Source organism: Lithobates pipiens, unplaced genomic scaffold (genome assembly GCF_037356315.1).
Source record: "Lithobates pipiens isolate NorthernLeopardFrog02 unplaced genomic scaffold, aLitPip1_a1.2 Scaffold_1, whole genome shotgun sequence".
NCBI lineage: Eukaryota > Metazoa > Chordata > Amphibia > Anura > Ranidae > Lithobates > Lithobates pipiens.
This window is the reverse complement of record NW_027507685.1, coordinates 201,717,184-201,736,530: the sequence shown is the minus strand read 5'-3', so window position 1 is coordinate 201,736,530 and position 19,347 is coordinate 201,717,184. Positions and strand designations below refer to the sequence as shown.

Genomic DNA, 19,347 nt, shown 5'->3' with positions numbered 1-19,347 from the left:
GCGATGTCACCCATAGGCTCCCATGTCCCAGCCAATGTTGGTGCTTCCTCCTCTTCCCTGTATCCACTGCTGGCCAACAGGGGAGCAGTATCATGTGACTGGTGTTAGGAGGATGGGAAAATTTTTAAGACTAGTTAAGTTTAGGGCAGGAATTCTACTTTAACAGGATAAGTTTCAGGAGAAAAAAAAAACGTAATATATGCACATAATTTTTTCTGGAAAAAAAAAAATGGGCATTTATTATTTTTTTCCAACAGGAGCCTGCACATCAATGTCTGGCTCTGTTAGAAAGTTGAAGGAAGTGTCTAGAGACTACAGGGGTGCTCATATATGGTGGGAAGCAGGACTTGCAGTTTCCTTATTCACAGATCCCTGTGAATGAATGTCATGGCTGCAGGGGAGAAGAAACCTCTCCCTCCGTCACGGGGTTCTTCTAAACACAGGTGTAACATGCTCGAAAAGGTGAACTTTTCCATTAAGCATTGTGAAGCTTTGAGTTTTTGAAAAATGAAAGCTGAGGGAGGAACTCCTCTTTAAAGTGGAGGGCCACCCTGAAAACCAAAAAATGTTAAAAATGACAAAAAAAATCTAAAAAAAATAAAAATGGGAAAATTTTTTTTTTTTTTTACTTACCAGAAATGCCTGTTGCTAAGCACTTTATCCTAATCTTCCTCCTCCGCGGAGATCTTCCGTCTTCTGTCTTCATCGCGGCGTCTTCTGGGTAATGGGTCGCGCTGTGTTCTGGGAACTGTGTGTTCCAGAACACAGCGCGTCCCATTCGGAAAGCGCTGCGGGACTCGCGCATGCGCAGTAGTTCCGGGACTCGCGCATGCGCAGTAGGAAACGGGCAGTGAAGCCGTAAGGCTCCGCTGCCCGTTTCCCTTACAGGGAATGGCGGCGCCGGGACCCGAGAGCCGAGGGACGGCTCGGCCTCGGGCGGCCGACATCGCGGACGCCCTGGACAGGTAAGTGATTTTATTAAGTCAGCAGCTGCAGTGTTTGCAGCTGCTGACTTTTTTTTTTTTTTTTTTAAACTGGCCCTCCTCTTTAAGCATTAAGATGAAATACTGTAGGTGAAAAGGGTGATGAGTGCAATCTACAGGTGAGACGTTCACCTTTAACTGGTTTGACTCCAGAAGGGCAATGATGAGTCGGGGAACTGCGCAGGCTGTACCATTAATCTATAAGAGAGAAAAGAGCAGATTATACTGCAAAATAATTAAATAGAAAGCAACATTAAAATTGTATATACACTGAGATTATTATTTAAAAAAACATAGATATAATAGATAGATATCTATCTATACACACACACACAGAGGGGGGGAAAGTATTTGATCCCCTGTTGATTTTGTATGTTTTCCCACTGACAAAGAAATGGTCAGTCTATACATTTTAAAAGTTAGGCTTATTTTAACAGTGAGAGGACAGAGCAACAACAAAAAATCCAGAAAAATGTAAAAAAAAAAAATAAAAAAAAAAAAAGTTATCAATTGATTTGTATTTTAAATGAGCGAAATAAGTATTTGACCCTTCGCAAAACATGACTTAGTGGCAAAACCCTTGTTGGCAATCACAGAGGTCAGACGTTTCTTGTAGTTGGCCACCAGGTTTGGAGAGGGAGAGAGAGGGAGAGAGAGGGAGAGGGAGGGGGAGAGGGAGAGGGAGAGAAAATAATACATATATATATTTATTAGATACACACAGAATGTCAGTTATAATAGTTATATATAACCAAGTTAGACTTGAATTTTTTTTTTTAATCTCAGAAAGAAGGTACACTACAGGAAAATAAATGCACTCTAGCAGCACAGCAAGTCTGGAGTTTTCCCATCCAGATACAACTATAGTCCACCCATTCTCTTTTGGTGGTCATCTGGAAACCCCTTGTGTTTACTAGTTTATAAAACAAGAGAGGAATTCCTGAACTGGTATAGGCTCTTGTTGTACCAGGAGACCTTTCACAGGCAAAAATCGGATTCAAAACTGCCTTGAAAGTTTGAATCTGACAGGTAATATATCAGATTCAATCTGACTCAGTGGGTTAGAGAGAATACAGTTCAACACAAGCGGAGAGGACTTTCTGAATTTAGCACAGCAGTGCAGTACTGAATAGCATTAGCTGTTCACTGATTGATTTCAGATGTTGCCTGAAATTGCTCTTTAACCACTTGAGCCCCTTCATGACTAGAACATTTTTTGCTATTCAGCACTGTTATAAACATATCCAGTAAAACAGATAAAAAAACAAAAACAAAAAAAAAAAAAACGAAGTTCTTCATAGATTTAGGCCAAAATGTATTCTTCAGATAGATAGACGCTATACTGTAATGGTTGTAATCAGTGACTTATAGCTTGCGCCAAATTGCCCGCTGCACTGACACTGGCTGGAAGGTACACAAATTGACTGACCCTGACATTGATAGTGACACTAACACAGTGATCAGTGCTAATAGTGTACACTGTCACTGTACTAATGGCACTGACTGGGAAGGGGTTAACATCTAAGGGCAATCAAAGGGTTAGTTGTGTGCCAAACAATGTGTAATGTGTGCTGCTTTTACTTAAAGGTCTGGTTGTTTTTTTCCCCAAACATCCAGACCACAGTTCACAAAACAGTTATGTGCTTTTGAAAACCCAGTACTTTGCGTGCAATTGGCCACAGCCGATCAGCTGACTTCAGCATTTACTTTGCCCGCCTCATGCCAGCTCACCTTAAAAGCAAAACAAGTTACATAGCTTACTCACTGTGTGTGCATGACAGTGCTCGCCATTAGGTCCCTGGTACATAATGTTTAACCGACGGCTCTGGTAATCAGTACAGTTTGATGCACTGGAAATCTAGAGGGCATGGAAAAGAAAATGTCAGCATTGAAGAGCAAAGTGTTGTCAAGTAGACGTAAAGCCCACATCCTTCATACAAAATCTTTTTTGTTTCTACAGTCAGTTCTCTGCTTTGACAACAACCCTACAAAACATGTGCTTACTGGAAAAGCTATTTTTTTATGTTCATAAGATTATCCCTCTAGGTGTGCCACTCTGTGTCCTGACACCTGTCATAAAGTAATCCCAATCTTACTGTGCTGTGAATTTCAACTAGTGTTGAGGGGGTGATGGGAAAAAAAAAGAAGAAAGAAGAAGAAAGAAGAACACAAATTACAAGCAGCACAGTTACAAATGAAGAAAAAAATAAAACTAAAAAAAGTTAAACATTCTGCTCTTGTGCCCCCAGCTGGAGGTAATTAAGTATTACACCAGATTTTAAAAAATCTGTTTCTTGAACACAATTATAGCGACAGGGACTCCTTGGATATACACAGGGCCATGTTGTTTGGCAGTTAGCGTTCCAAGTTACCTCTCCATATTTCCCTCTTCCCGGCATCCATGCCTCTATATCATGCTTCCTGTAGGCAGGTAGGCCCAACTCATGAGTCGGCATCTCCAAAACCCTGAAAGGCAAAATCTATTGATAAATGTTGAAGCGGTTAGTGAAAAGATAGACTCCGTACTACTGGACCACCACCCCACTCCAGTCCATGAATTGTTAATGCCCGACAGTAGATTTTCACCACCAGACTGCAGGCAAAAAAAGAAACACCACCGCCAGAGGAGGTAAGTAATCACTAAAGGGGTAATGGTTAGGCTGTATAAATTTAGGGGATTTTGTACAAAAAAACCCCCCAAAAAAACAAACATTCAATTTGTCCTTGAACAATGACAATCTATTTTTCTTTCAGGGAAAGCCTTAAAACAGTTCTTTACTCTATTTACCAAAAAAAAAAAAAAAATTTATAAATATAAAATATATATATATATATATAAAATATATATATATATATATATATATATATATATATATATATATATATATATATATATATATATATATATATATATATATATATATATATATATATATATATATATATCTCAGCAGCTACAAATACTGTAAAAAATAAAATAAAAAAAACTTACCTGTCCAGGGATCCATCTCCAAGACTGTTTTCCAGGAAGAAAAACATTTTCTACAAAATGTTTAGTGCTTTTGGTCACATCTCTCCACCCCCCTTAGCATGTTATAGCTGAGCTGGTCAGAACTAGGAAACATAGCTGGCTTCCCATGGAAGTTTTCCAGTATAATATTTTCCAGTACAATACCCATGGAAGCTTTCATTGCCTTTCTATCAGATAATGATACAAGGACATACTTGATTTGTAATGCGGGTCAGTTCTGACTTGAACGTTACAGTCTCTCTCACCACAAGTATAATGTTTAAAGGCCAACCCCATAAAAGAGATTTTGAGTTTGTGTTCTTTATGACAAGTTTATTCTCTCGCTAGTTTCTTTTATCATCTTTTGCAGACTTCAGTATGGGGTGCCTCCATAGTAGAATGCCTAGTTCCTTTCAGCCATGGCCATTCAAAGGCAAATAATGATGCTACCCTCCCCTAATGGATTCTTAATAGAACACAGAGAAAATGACACATCTTTATGGCTTTAAGAGAGGATGACACACTATTGTGGGGAAGTCTCACCCAATGGGCTCCCCAAGCCATTGCTGGTCCACTTATTAGATACATAAGGCCTTAAATGTGGACTCTGATATCAGTGTACATAAAGAAAAAGCATTTATGAACTCTTGCCACACGAGAGGGTATGGTTCTTGAAATTGAGAACAAGCAGTAACTTTATAGAATTTAAAAAAAAATAGTCATTAGATCTAGGCCACAGTAACTCATTTTAACACATGCTGATGCACAGCAGTTCAGCAACACAACATAAAAGATGAATGCAACGCTTACTTAAAGTGTAAACCAAGCTCCGAAAATATCTCTTTCTGCAGCTGAAGGAATTCATCAAGCAAATCCTGACTTTCGGTCCCGCTTTCAGCAGCTGTGACCCCAAACATCTCTACCTGAGTGGGGGGAGGAGAACAAAAGTTAAAAGCCGGGAAGCAAAGGTGTGAATAATTCTTTGAAACTTGTATGGTCTTCAGCTATGCTTTATTTGAAAGAGCAGCAAATTCTCCCTGATTGCATAGTACTTGCCATTTAGTCAGTGCTAAAATTCACTTAGACCTTTTTAGTAAAAGGCCGTTGATAAAACGATTTTCTTTACTGCAACCATGGGTTGCCGAAAGGAAATCACTTGATTCCCCATCAACACAGTGTTGATAGGGGAATCCGTCCTGTGGAGCTATTGTGTTCTCCTGGCGGGGGGAGATGTCCTGGCCAGGAGAACACAGTGATTATTGCTAGTGGCTATAGTCGCTGGCAATAATCGCATGAAAAATCCAGCAGGCTGGTTGCACCCAAAGTTGACTGATTAATCAACTTGGGTACATTCAGCCTGCCATGGTTCGAATCTTGGCCGGTCCCTACTGAACCACCCAAGATCTGAAACGTGTATGGCCGACCATACACATTTCAAATCTCGACCAGTTTAGCAGGAACCAGCTGAAACACGAACAGTTAATGGGCAGGCAGAATGCATCAAGTTGATCAATCAATCAACTTGGGGATAACTAGCCTGCCGGATTCTCCTACGATTATTTCTAGTGGTTGCTAAAGCTGCTAACGACAACCACTGTCTTCTCCCAGCGGGGACACCTTCCCCAGCCAGAAGACAATTGCTGATGCCTGTCAGCACTGTCTGCGAAGTTAAGGGAATCAGGAGAATTGCTTTTCTGCGACCTGTGGTTGCAGGAAAGGAATTTCCATCATAGGGACAGCCCAAGTAATAGGGGTGCAAATTGCATCAAGGTTTTTGTGTGATGTTGCTTGTACACTGTGCTCTCTGAATAAACACCAATAAACCACAAGAATTATTCAAGGATTCCTTGTGCTTGCATGTCTGTGCCCAGAGATGTTAGGTGACAATTTCCTAATACAGTTCTTTTAGGCCGGTCTGCAAACAATCTAAATGGAGCAGTCAATCCTCAGCTGTGGTGTTGGGATTTGGCAAAAAGACTGGACAGGTTAGTAAACCTTGCCCAATCCTGTGTTTTTTCCCCCCGAAAAGCTGTTGCTGAAGGTGACTGCAGAAATTCCCCCACCACTCTCCACAGGCTAAATACAATCTGTCAGGATAAACATTCACGTTCAGTGACTCTGCCGCAGATTTATATGCCCAATGTTTGTCTGGTTTTACCCACCCATCTCACTGCTCTCCAGGGTCTAAGTAGTGTAAAGAGAAAAAAAAAAAAAACCCCTTGTACCAAGATGAATACAGGTCTACCACTGCTATCTTATGAATGCTAGTCGCCTAGCTGTCTCCAATTCCTTTAATCCAGTACAAGCATGATGATTAGCAAGTCAGAGTCAAGTCAAATTTGCACCTCTGGTCTGCATCACTGCCTTAGAAATACCCTGGCAACTTTGAATCAGAGAGAAGAGCAGACAATTTTGAGACGAGGACCAGTTTCTTTCTTAGAGAAGATAAGGAGACAAACCTTGGTGAAATGGTGAACTCGGTAGAGACCCCATGGTTCTCGGCCTGTATCTGTCTCTGCTCTGTAGCATGTGCTGCTGCAGACAGTTCTAGGAAAAAAAAAAAAAAAACAACTTAATACCATAATGTTACCGAACACCAGGAAAAAATAGATAATAGAAAATTGGCAAATAAGTCACACTCATACCACCAGATAAAGAGGTTATAATGTGCCTTTACTTAAAAGCGATACTAAACACAGACTGTTTATTTTACATTGTCCCTTCTCTTTATAGATATGGATGATGGCACTGTGATTATTTTCATTAAAGTAATACATCCAAGCTGTCACATGACACAGCTCTTTCCCAGCCTGTCTGCAGGGAAACATACGCAGGAAGAGCTTCTAGTTCTCTCTGCTGCAGGTCACATGTTCCAAAAAAAAAAAAAAAAAGCAAACATCCTTTGTAATACAGAGTACAAATAAATAAAAAATATCAATTAAACTGTTTTAAATTGCCATACCTGAAATCAAATGTTTATTATTTTTTTAATATAACATGGTGTGGGCACATTTCTGCCAGTCGCAGCCTGTATCACGCCCCTCCAGCCTGTGTCTTAGAAGAGGGAGGTGAAGCCTCCATCAACCTACATGTAATATCCCACCCACATTGTGTTTAGCTGGTTAATGGGCATAGAGGAGGGAGTGGGCTGTCATTTACCACTATGTATATACCCACATGTACAACTTTATAGTCACATGGGCTGCTCGGATGTGATGGGGAAATGCACAGCATAGAAACTCACTGAAAACTGAGCATGTGCAGAGTTGCCACAGCAGCTGCAAAATCCAGAGCTGAATTGGGGACATGAACAGATGTTGGAGATAGAGCAGCAGGACAAACCAGGCTTTTTGCAGAATACAGAAAATAAATCTCATCGTAACTGAGTGAGTATGGTGAGTAATACACAATTTGATAGTTTTTTTTATGATGTGGGTTTAGTGACACTTTAAGCCGCTAATATACTGCCTAATGAAAAGCAGTGAAGGCAAAGGGCTCCATAGTAAGTAGATGCAAAAGAGGAGCAGAAGTGAAAAATAGATGAAAAGCAGATAACAACATCATCATATTACTAACATACACAACTCACCTCAATGGAAGATCGGACAGTTGTACTGCATGATCCATAAAGTACCCTATTGTGAATAAAAAGAGCAAGCAGTTGACTTACCAACACTAATTTTTCTCTCTAATCAGGTGTGCAAAGTAGAGTGGTGCATGCATAAGGTATAGTACAGCATACAGAGCACAGCTATATATGCGTATCATGTACAGCACAGCTATATATGCGTATCAGGTACAGCACAGCATACAGATTAGAACAGTGTGTGTATAAAGTACAGCACAGTGTAGAGTGGAGCAGTCTCTGTACAAGCTATAGTACAGCCTATAGAGTGTAGGGGGGGGTCCTGTAACTATTCTCTGAGAGAAGAAAAAAAACTGTATGCATTTATATAGTCTTACAGATACAACGGGTCCTTTGAGGGCAACCATGATGCTGATGTGGCCCACAATGAAATTGAGTTTGACAACCCTACATTAGGCTACCTAATAAAAGGGAACCAGTGCTAAGAAAAGCATATAGGTTTCCATTGCTGACCCCTCTATCTACAAATTCTACCCGCCTAGCTCTTGCTGGCTTTAGTACTTTGAGTCAATGGCCTAGAACAAGCATGCAGAAGGTGATGTCAGAATTCATGATCTGCATTTTGTTCTAGGTGAGAAAACAAATAAAAGCAAACCCGTGCAAGGCAAAGCAAGAAAGGTAATATGATAAGCATTAGAAATGAAAGAGCAATGTTACCTGCAATGCCAACTTCTGAGGTGCCAGCCAGGTGCAGATCATGGTGCGAGGATGGGTCTAGCCTGTAAACTTGGGAGCCGAGGGCATCAGGCTGCATACCACAGCCTTCCTAAGACACGGTACAACAGAGATATTAGGAAGATGTAAGAGAACACAATAAGGGCAGAGAACATGACAGACACAACGCCACATGCAACGGTTACATGTTCAGACCTATAAAAACCGTAATTCCCAATCTCTTTTTGCAGATACTAGTTCTCTGTCTGTTATTCTGATCCTCCAGATTCCTGGGAAGTCAGAGATTCAGAACATGCACACACCAAGTCCGAACTAACCAACATATTTGTCCTGCGTCACTGACTTGCTTAGGAGTTCGACAAACAATTTTACCATGCATCACCACAGAGTGGTACTGTGGATAATAGAAATTTTAAAAGTGCCACGTCCTAGTTATACGAGAATATACAAGAAAAACATGGAGCTTTGGACTTTGTAGGCACAGAAATGCACAAATTGGTAAAATATAATATCTTTAATATAAAAAAAAATATATATATATATAACACGATAACAACAATAAGGTTTAAAATTCACACTAACGATGTATACATAGTGTAGACATCTCTAGCATCAACTTACTGGACTACACAGAATAATAGGATTTTTTTAGTCATACTTACCAGTAAAATCCTTTTCTTTGAGTACATCATGGGGCACAAAGTTAGGCCAATATTCATTACCTACTGGGTTATACTTCATCTCCAGGTGGACACTGGTAGACCAAAGGTCTTTAGACAGGATGTGTTCCCCTATATCCTCCCATAGGAGAAGTACCGTATATACTCGAGTATAGGCCGACCCGAGTATAAGCCGAGGCCCCCAATTTACCCCCAAAAAACTGGGAAACCTATTGACTCGTGTATAAGCCGAGGGTGAGATATGCCTGTCCATCCCTGTGTGTGTGTGTCCATCCATCCATCCATCCCTGTGTGTGTGTGTGTCCATCCATCCCTGTGTGTGTGTGTGTGTCCATCCATCCATCCATCCCTGTGTGTGTGTGTCCATCCATCCATCCATCCCTGTGTGTGTGTCCATCCATCCATCCATCCCTGTGTGTGTGTCCATCCATCCATCCATCCCTGTGTGTGTGTGTCCATCCATCCATCCCTGTGTGTGTCCATCCATCCATCCCTGTGTGTGTCTGTGTGTGTGTGTGTGTGTGTGTGTGTGTGTGTGTGTGTGTGTGTGTGTGGCCTTGTGTGTCCAGCCTACCTGTGTCCCGAGCCTCCGTCCGGTCCCGAGCCTCCGTCCGGTCCCGTCCCGAGCCTCCGTCCGGTCCCGAGACTCCGTCCCGTCCCGAGCCTCCGTCCGGTCCCGAGACTCCGTCCGGTCCCGTCCCGAGCCGAGCCTCCGTCCGGTCCCGTCCCAGGATCACCGCTCTTCGTCGGCGCCCATTCCCCTGTTCAAATGCCGCGCCTCCCTGTCTGTGATAGGCGGAACACAATTTCCCAGCAGTCTGTGTTCCGCCTATCATGGACATCCTCTCATCCTCGTCCGTAGTATGAGGATGAGCGGATGTCCGTGATAGGCGGAACACAGACTGCTGGGAAATTGTGTTCCGCCTATCACAGACAGGGAGGCGCGGCTTTTGAAAGTTAGAATGGCCGCTGTCTGTCTGCTCGACACGCTGTTCGGGCAGACAGACGGCGATGACTCGAGTATAAGCCGAGGGGGGCACTTTCAGCCTCAAAAAAGAGGCTGAAAATCTCGGCTTATACTCGAGTATATACGGTATTTCAGTTTTGTAGCAAGCCCCGAATCCTCAAAAAAGAGGAGTGTGATCTCGGTGTCCCATGATGTACTCAAAGAAAGCGATTTTACAGGTATGACAAAAAAAAAAAAAAAAATCCTATTTTCTTTTTTCACACATCATGGGACACAGAGTTAGGCCAATATTTATTCCCTACTGGGACATCCCAGAGCAATAGCCTTGCGGGGAGGGAGACACCCTGTCAAACAATAGCCATCAGAACTTATACAGCAGTCAGCAGTACACTGCGGGCAAAAGCCGAATCCTCAGCTGCTCGAACATCCACTTGATAACATTTTGTGAACGTATGCACTGAAGGCCAGGTAGCAGCCTTACAAATCTGAGCCACAGGTACCCGGAGGCGAAAAGCCCCCAGGAGGTTCCTACACCCCTGGTAGAATGAGCTCTCACCCTAAAGGGAGGAGCTTTACGTTTCAGACCATAGGCCTGAATGACCAATTGACGGACCCAATTGGCAATGGAAGCTTTGGAAGCTGCCTGCCCCTTCTTGGGTCCTTTTGGTAAAACAAAAAAAGGAGACTGCCCAGACAACGTCCAAGGAATGTAGTCGTCTCTCTTTGGCCAAACGAGGCAGAGAGAAAAAAAGGCCTTAACGACCCAGTCATGGTAAAGGATCAAGTACGGTTCCCTGCACAAAAGGGCCACCAACTCCGACACCCTTCTAGCCGAGGTGATGGCTATCAGGAAGGCTAGCTTGTGTGACAGCAAGTCTAATGGAATTTCCTTGATAGGTTCAAATGGTTGTTTCTTTAGCACAGACAGCACCAAGTTCAAGTCCCAAGGACACATAGGTGACCTAATGGGGGGAAGCAAACGAGTTGCCCCTTGCATAAACGTTTCAGACCAGCGAATGCAAGGTTAAAGGCCTTTGGAAGAATACTGACAGGGCTGAAATCTGACCTCTGATTGTACTCAAAGCTAATCTGATTTCCACAGCCGACTGTAGAATTCTCCCAATCACGTATTTCCGAGGATACCATTTTTGGCTTCACAACAAGCAATATGTCTTTTAGACCTTATGATAGATTTTCCTAGTGACAGCTTTTCTAGCATTCACTAGGGTAGACACCACTGTTCCCAAGATGTCACGGTCCTTTAACACCCTGGCTTCAATAGCCATGCCATCAAATTTAGAGACTGAAAATTGGGGTGGAATATAGGACCTTGAGACAGTAGATCGGGGCGACGTGGAAGTGTCCATGGCCTGTCTATTGTCAGTCTCACAATCTCCAGGAACCAGGGCCTTCTGGGCCAGGCTGGTACCACCAGAATGACTGGAACTTGGGGAGCTGTAGCAAGCCTTAAGGGTAGAGCCACAAACTAAATATGACGTTGCTCTACTGAAAATCGCAGGAACATCTGATGAGGCTGAAAGATAGGTGCATGTAAATACGTGTCTTTTGTATAGATGGAGGGTAGAAAGTCTCCCATCTGGAGTGAGGCTACTACTGAGCGGACAGACTCCATCCAAAAGGACTGGATCAGTAGATACTGGTAAAAGGGATCTTAGGTCCAAAATGGGCCTTGAGTTCCCATTTGGTTTTTGAACCGTAAACAGGTTTGAGTAAAACCCTGCACTCCTTCCAGATACAGGAACTTCTTCAACTCACTCCTTGATGCACTAAATGATGTAGTGCCCTTAAGAAATACGTCTTTTTGGAGGATCCGAGGGAATGCTGGATCTTAGAAACCATTCGCCCTGAACTATTGTTCTCAAAAATGTCCGTAAATTGTAGCAGCCTACCCCCGCCCCCCCGATAGAGTGGGGGCATACCCTCAAAAGGAGGGCTTGGTGCTGGGTTTAGAAGAGTTTAGGACCCAGAGCTTTTTCTGGCCCTGGCCTTGCCCCTGGCTCTAGCACCCTGTTGGCAACAGAACTGCCTTGGCACTGAGACACTTAAAGGAAGCAGTCCCTGAGGTTTTAAACGAGGGACGCCTGGTGCTTTTCTTCACAGGAAGTAGTGAACTCTTCCCTCCAGAAATCTTTTGGATATATTTGTCCAAATGATCACCAAATAAACGTTCCCAGTGAAAGGGGAAACCTGACAACTTTTTACAAGGAAGCTCGGCTGACCAGTTGAAGCTACAAAATTCTGCTCTTGAGGAATTTCTGTCTTATTTTCAGCCAGATCATCCTCCTGATTAGGCCTGTCGGGCAGTCTGACCTGATCCTTTAGGAACTGGCAGATACCAATTGCTGCAACAGCTGGCTGAATAACTGAAATGGCCAAAGAAAAGGAAGCCTTTAATAATGACTCCAATTTCTTGTCAACAGGGTCTTTAAAGTCCTGTGCATTATCTACTGGACAAGTTAGGTTTTTATTTATTTAAGGATGAGACTGCAGCATTTACGGCTGGCATACTCCACTTAAGAAGTTTTCCCTTCCCATGGATGAAAAATTTGCTAAGAGGAACAAAAATCATGTCAGGATGTTCCTAATCAGCATACACAGCCTGTTCCAACAGAGGGTGTAGGGGGAAAGCCTGTACGGCCTGAAGAGGCCTCAGGGACCCCAACAAGGACCAGGGGAGCTCAGTAACCTCTGTAAGAGGCAACTTAAAAGGTAGAACGAACCATTTCGGTAAGAGTCAGGATCAAAAGCCTCTGCAGACATCAACTGGATAGCCTCTTGTCCAGATTGCTCGGAAACAAACTCATCCATCAGGCCCTCCACAGAATCCTGAGCTTTTAACTCTTCCCCATCCTCAACCCATTCCTGCTCCAGACTAGGAGGCTCCAGGGAGGGGGATCTGTCACACTTCTTGCCACCCTGCAGGATGGAGGCAATCATGCCAGCAATCTTGTGCTCTAACCTGGCTAGGGCCGAGGACAGTTCATCCTTGGTGATAAAGGGTGAAGCAGCAGCGTTGACTGTAGGCACAATACCAAATCAGCACAGCGGCTCAGATTGCCCGGAAGCCTCTGGTCTTTCAGGGGATACAACACTAGGGATACGACTAGGTTCATCAGGAACTACTGGCAACATAGGTGTACCCTTTCCTGTAGTGTTAGTCCGCTCCTCTTTTTTGAAGACATTTACTAACAAAGAGAGAGTACCAGGGTGTAGTGTTAACACACCTCAGAAGGTAGACCCTTTAATAGGGCTCACCAAGCCCCTATGCAACAATCCTGCTAAGCACTTTTAGCCTGCCAAGCAACACCTGGTGACTCACGTGACCCAGGTAAAGAGAAATGAACTGCTGCAAACGCCTGGTTCAGAACCTGCCCTGTGCCCCACAGCTGCCTTTTGGAAGCACCACCTGCTTGGCATATACAGATTAAATAAGCTGGCTGTACGCCAGAACGTTCTGTGCATGTGTGCGCACGCACATGCATGGTCCAGGTGAACGTGCGTGGCTGTATTCGCGTATGACGCAATGCCTTAGCACTGTGGCGTCCAGGCTTCGACTTCGCAGGGTCCAGCGCATGGAGGCCACATTACAGGCAAAACCCTACAGGATCTTGAGTCTTCTTTGCGAGGCTCGGGTACCATTTATCTAAGCATATAGAGCATGTGTCAAATGGAAACCGATCGGTCAATCCCGATTCATTTAAAAACGGTTTGTGGGACTAGAGATCTGGAGCTCAGAGAGCTCAAACAAATGTGCCATCTACCTTGCAGACACTGGTAAAAAACTGAAGTACTTCCTGTATGGCAGGGCTTATATAGGGGATCACTTCCTTTGGTCTTCCAGGATGCCATTCACCTGGACATGAAGTATAACCCAGTAGGTAATGAATATTAGCCTAACTCTGTGTCCCATGATGTATAAAAAAGAAAAAGATCTCTACAGTGTAATTAATCCCAGAGTGCTGGTTATGATGTAGAGTGATGTTGTGACCAGCTCTTGCTCTACAGGATATGTGGCAAGTGCTTCTTCAGGAGATTTAGGCAAATATGTAGTCAAGATGTCAGCAGTATGGCTGAGAACATAAGCAGGGTGGCTACTTGAGGATAGGAGAAGCCCCTCAGGCAATATATGTGACGATATAAAAATATAGTATGGCAATGTATAGCATCTATAGAAAAAAAGTGTTGGGAATCACAATGCATCCACGTAATAATCAAAGGAATCCATCCTATAGCCTTCACATATTGGTAGCATTGACAGGAAAAAAAAAAGCATGGGTGCCAGCATAATTTTCCCCAAACACTGAGGTATCCAATTCAGAATCCAGCCGCCGCTTCACAAGACAGTAAAACAAATAGTAACAGGGTGTTTTTTCTTTTTATATTAAAGATATCATATTTTACCAATTTGTGCATTGCTGTGCCTAGAAAGTCCAAAGCTCCATATTCTTCTTGCATAGCCTTACTTAAGAGTTCTGCTGAAGCATCAGAAAGACAGACAACTACCGGTAAGTCGAATTTTCCAAAAAGGGGGATAGGAATGGGCACAACCATTTTCCTCATCATAGATTCCCTTTAAACTATCTTTACATTAGGTGATATTTTTAGAGGATTATTACACCATCCAGAGGTCTATCAAGGAGAAGAAATGGCACCGCCCAGCAACCAAGTACATTAGTATGTAGACCTCTGTATCCAAGCCCCGGTACGCGGAACGAAACATGTCGGGGGGAGTGGCTGAGGCCACATTCATCTACATACTAATGCACTGGGTTGGTGAGCAGCACTCTCTTCTTTGATAATGTTCTTACTCCTCTGAATGGTGCACTGACACCAGCTCCCATTGCTGCAACCATCCGAGAGATCTTGGTCTCAGCTTAGAGTGGCACTGCAAGTTTAATTTGGACCACCCAGAGTCCTAGTGTACCCTCAACTCCCATAATAGACATTCTGCATTTTTCCCCAATAAGCAGAGTGAGGCAATACTAATTTCTCTCTGCTGTATACAATTAGCCAACCTGCCACATTTCTAAAAGCAGATCCAGTTGTAATAGGCACAAGCTCTCCATACATCATATAATCTGACTGTACAATCAAATTTATATTTTACCAAATGTATATAAAATGAGGAGCTTCCTAAGCTATCCTAACTATAATTATTTTGTATCCAGACAAAACGCTTTCACTACAAAGCTAAAAAAGGAGGTAGATGTAGGGCATGTTTCACATGGGCTTCAGAGCAGTGTGAAGAGCAAACTTTCACAAGGCATCTGCAGAGCTTTCAGCAAGCTTTGTTGAAGTTTTTAACATAACATTCATCTCCAGTTTGTAAATGTTGAACACAGATCCTAAAAGGGAGTGCTTATTGCCACATGCTGCTAGCAGGCTTCAGCTCTACTAAAGTTTCCTAAAAGCCTACTAGCAGCTTGTTTAAAGGGGAAATCAATACTCCCATTAGGATCCATGTAAAACATTTCTAAATGGGAGCTGAAGGGTGCTTCAAAGGGTTTGGGAAAAGCTGCTCAAAGCTTGCTGCAAGTTTTTTTTTTATAAAAGGTTGCTGTTCATACTGCTCCTATATAAGCAGAATCCAATGTGAAACACGGAGATTGCAGCGTCAGATCATAATGTGTATAAAGAGCTTTAAAGTGGTTGTAAACCCTTTACAACCACTTTTTGCTATAGGCAAGCCTATAATTAGGCCTAGGATCTCAGGTAAGTAATTCATAATGAGCTAGTATGCTATGCATACTAGCTCATTATGCCTTTGTCTTGCAGTTTTTTTTGTATTATTTTTTTTTAGTTTTTTTAGGATTTACAACCACTTTGAAGCTGGGTATACACTAGTAGAATTTTGTAAGAAAATTTGCAGTACATTCAAAAGTAGTTAAAGATTTAATTTTACTTAAATTAGGTTTTGGAATGAATTAACTTTTACTGAAAGCAAACCACATACATATAATTTGTACACTCAAGAAAAGTCTTCCATTCTGCTCCTCAAATTTTCTCATCACTGTGGTTGAAAACAAAAGATTTGACACCACTAATGATTAGTAAAATAAATGAACGCTCTTACAATGAAAAACTTTGAAGAAGACTCTACCAGTGTATACCCTGCTTTAGTCATATATACTTTTAAATCAGGAAAACAAAGACAGAACTTACGAACACAGCTCCTCTAAACATGTCAGGGACAGACATCGGGATAAAACCCTGCAGGGCAAAAGAGCGAGGAGTGAATGGTAGTACTAGGCATTCCTTTACCATAGACTAGTGCTAGCCATGCACTACAATTTTTAGGCCATGTAAACCAAAATGTCATCAACATTCAATAGCAGATGCGACAGAATAGATCAATGCAGCCCAACATCAACAGCTTCCACTGCACTGACATTGTTAAATTGACATAATTCAAATTAGCTCCCCACAGACCCCCACAACCATGAGTCAGGGTTGTGTGGAAGAGGCCCTTGTCCACATCAACATGGAAACAAGGTGCTTTGGGGAAAAGGGAGGCCAACCCCCCCCCCCCCCCGCCTGACACTCTGCATGCTCTGATAAGGGTCTGGTATGGATCTTTGGGGGGACCCCCACGCCATTTTTTACTTAAATTTTGGCATGGGGGTTCCCCTCAAAATCCATACCAGAACTAAGGGTTTTCTTATTTTAATCGCCAGCAATGTTTTTTTTTTACATTCAGCTATCAGTGGCGAGTCCCGCTGACAGCTGAAGGCTCATCTGTTATTAAAAAAAGGAACTGCAGCCTGCTCACATAATTTGTAATTAAAACATCTTTGCCATTCTGAAGCTTCCCTCCAACCACTTTTCATATTATTTTATATATACTGCGATTCTGTACTTGCAAAATATGCGGCAGAAATCTCCCTCCACTGACTCTGGCTGCAATAATTTTAACTGTGGGCAGCTGAAGCTGTTGCCTGTTCACTTCCTGGATTTACACAGACAAGCCTCCAACTCTGCAGCTCTCATTGGCCCTCTTATGATTCACTTTCCCTCCCTTCCTGGCAAACTCACAAGAGTGAGAGAGAGAGCTGTGCATGATGGCATGAGCCTAGGCTTTTTCCCCAGACAAGAAACGGGAAGTGGGCTGTATAAGGTATTTACTGGCAGAAAAAACGTTTTACTATCCAAAGTTGAAACAACAAGGGCAGAAGATTTAATAGATGGAAAGATGAAAAAAATAAATAAAAATAATATGACTGAAGTTCCGCTTTAAGGAAGCAATGCCCAACTACCCGGCCTGCTTTTTAAAAACCAGCTATTCACTGGTTAAGGACGCCAGTGCCCCGCTCATTAATGCTACAGCTATTAAACATAGCTTACACACACTAGGCTAAACACTGCTAAACGCACGCAAAAAAACATTAGTGTTTCTTGTCCAACGTTTCTAAAGCAGGTTGTAGCTTTCTAGTGTGCATGAAGCCTAAAATATATGACAAATAAAATAAAGAACAAAACATGAGGCCAAAGTATATAAAACAGAGGGAATACAAATAAATGCTAGTGAAGTAAATACAGACACAAAGAAAAAAGAATCACTGGTGAGTAGCTGTGGTCACTGATGCGTAGAAGACCGATAAGTAATTTCAGTTACCTTTTTAACAAGTTTATTGATTGTAAAGTTGACAAGAGCATACTGTAACATCGTGCCAGCTCCTCTGAGATAATAGGATCGGTGACCCGAAACATGTGAAAGGCGCCTGTCAAAATTAGATAAAATACGTATAAATAATCTATTCATGCACAGCAATGGTAGAGTTATAAATTGGTGACATAGCAATCCAGCAATCACTTTTAGCGCTAGAAAAAAGGGCAGCTTAATTCGGGAAGTTATGGGAAAAAAAAAACTTCCACTTTTCCCTTCTCCTTTCTCCTGTGAACAGGTAAAGTATAGCTCAGTGAACAGAACATCTTTTTTTAATCAGTGTAGAATTTCACATTTTATTTGTGATTTCTTCCATTTTTTTTTTCATGAAGTAAATATGTGTAAATGAACCAATAGTGGGATAACAGTATTTGAGTATTCATTCCCAATGCCCAATAACTACTGAGATAGAAACATCAGCCACATTGGGAGTAAATAGTTTACAGTGAGTCGGCAATGTGATAGAGCAGTAAAACAGCCACTCCATGGCTCCCATAAACACAGAGTCACTCCATGGCTCCCATGTACATAGAGCATATAATTAGAAAATATTCACAGAATGCACCGAAACAAACATTCAATAAATAAAGGGCCCAGTCCTGACAAAATGCGGCACAGAAAGGAACATTCCGTGCATGTTTCCCACACTGCATGTGAACACACTTCCCTTGTGAGAGGCACAAGGGTGCTAAGGAATTGTAAATGCCACCCCAAACGCATCGCACAAAAGCAGCGCATTTGCATCCACCAAACTGCAAGGTACCACAGTAAGACCCCTTTCACACTGGCGCGTTTTGCAGGCGCTATAGTGTTAAAGGGATTGTAAAGTGACATTTTTTTTTTTAAATAACAAACATGTTATACTTGCCTCCACTGTGCAGCTCGTTTTGCACAGAGTGGCCCCCGAACCTGCTCTTCTGGGGTCTCTCGGCGGCTGTCTCTGCTTCCTCCCTCAGATGCTTCTCACGTTCATGCGAGCTCCCTCGCATTGGTGAGAAGCATCTGCGGGCGCGCTCCTGTGATACAGCCGGCGGCTATAGCCGCTCGTTGTATCACACGGCCCCGCCCCCCCGGCGCTCCGCGTCAGTGGATGTGATTGACAGCAGGGCGAGCAAATGGCTGCGCTGCTATCCATCCATCCACTCCAGCCAATCAGCGGCCAGGCTGAACGGTGGAAAGGACGTCGGGGGACGAGCGCAGGACTTTCGAGGGGTGAGAGAAGTAAAACGGGGGGACTGGGGGCGCCGACACTGTCAGATGTTTTTTCCTCCTTAATGCATACAATGCATTAAGGTGAAAAAACATTTACCTTTACAACCCCTTTAAAAATAGCACCTGCAAACCACCCCAAAACAGCTGCTCCATTCACTCCAGTGTGAAAGCCCGAGGGTGGAAAACAGCGGGGGTAAAGAGACAAGGAAATTGATGCGTGTACCTGACAACACAGCTGTACTGTACTTGTCTGTCAAGACAGCTAATAATAATAATAATTATTCTTGGTATTTACATAGCACCGACAATTCACTCCTTTAAGGAATTAACAATATAAGGTCCCTATCATACATGCATACATACACATATAGGGCCAATGTAGACAGGAGCCAATTAACCTACCAGCACGCACCGTATTTATCGCCGTATAACACGCACCTCGAGTTTAGGAGGGAATTTTAAAGAAAAAAAAAAAAACACAACTTAAATG

General features: G+C 42.8%; 1 protein-coding gene across 1 annotated transcript in view; it reads right to left on the bottom strand.

The window, feature by feature from the left end:
• SARS2 (seryl-tRNA synthetase 2, mitochondrial) overlaps positions 1-19,347 on the bottom strand; it is a 48,949-nt gene that overhangs the window by 2,672 nt on the left and 26,930 nt on the right. The window contains exons 7-15 of the mRNA XM_077480098.1: positions 17,595-17,700; positions 16,145-16,192; positions 8,297-8,405; positions 7,583-7,628; positions 6,453-6,540; positions 4,804-4,916; positions 3,356-3,449; positions 2,749-2,841; positions 1,116-1,181 (exon numbers count right to left, since the gene is read on the bottom strand). Of these exons, the coding sequence (XP_077336224.1) occupies positions 1,116-1,181; positions 2,749-2,841; positions 3,356-3,449; positions 4,804-4,916; positions 6,453-6,540; positions 7,583-7,628; positions 8,297-8,405; positions 16,145-16,192; positions 17,595-17,700 (763 nt within the window). The remainder of the gene's footprint in view (positions 1-1,115; positions 1,182-2,748; positions 2,842-3,355; positions 3,450-4,803; positions 4,917-6,452; positions 6,541-7,582; positions 7,629-8,296; positions 8,406-16,144; positions 16,193-17,594; positions 17,701-19,347) is intronic.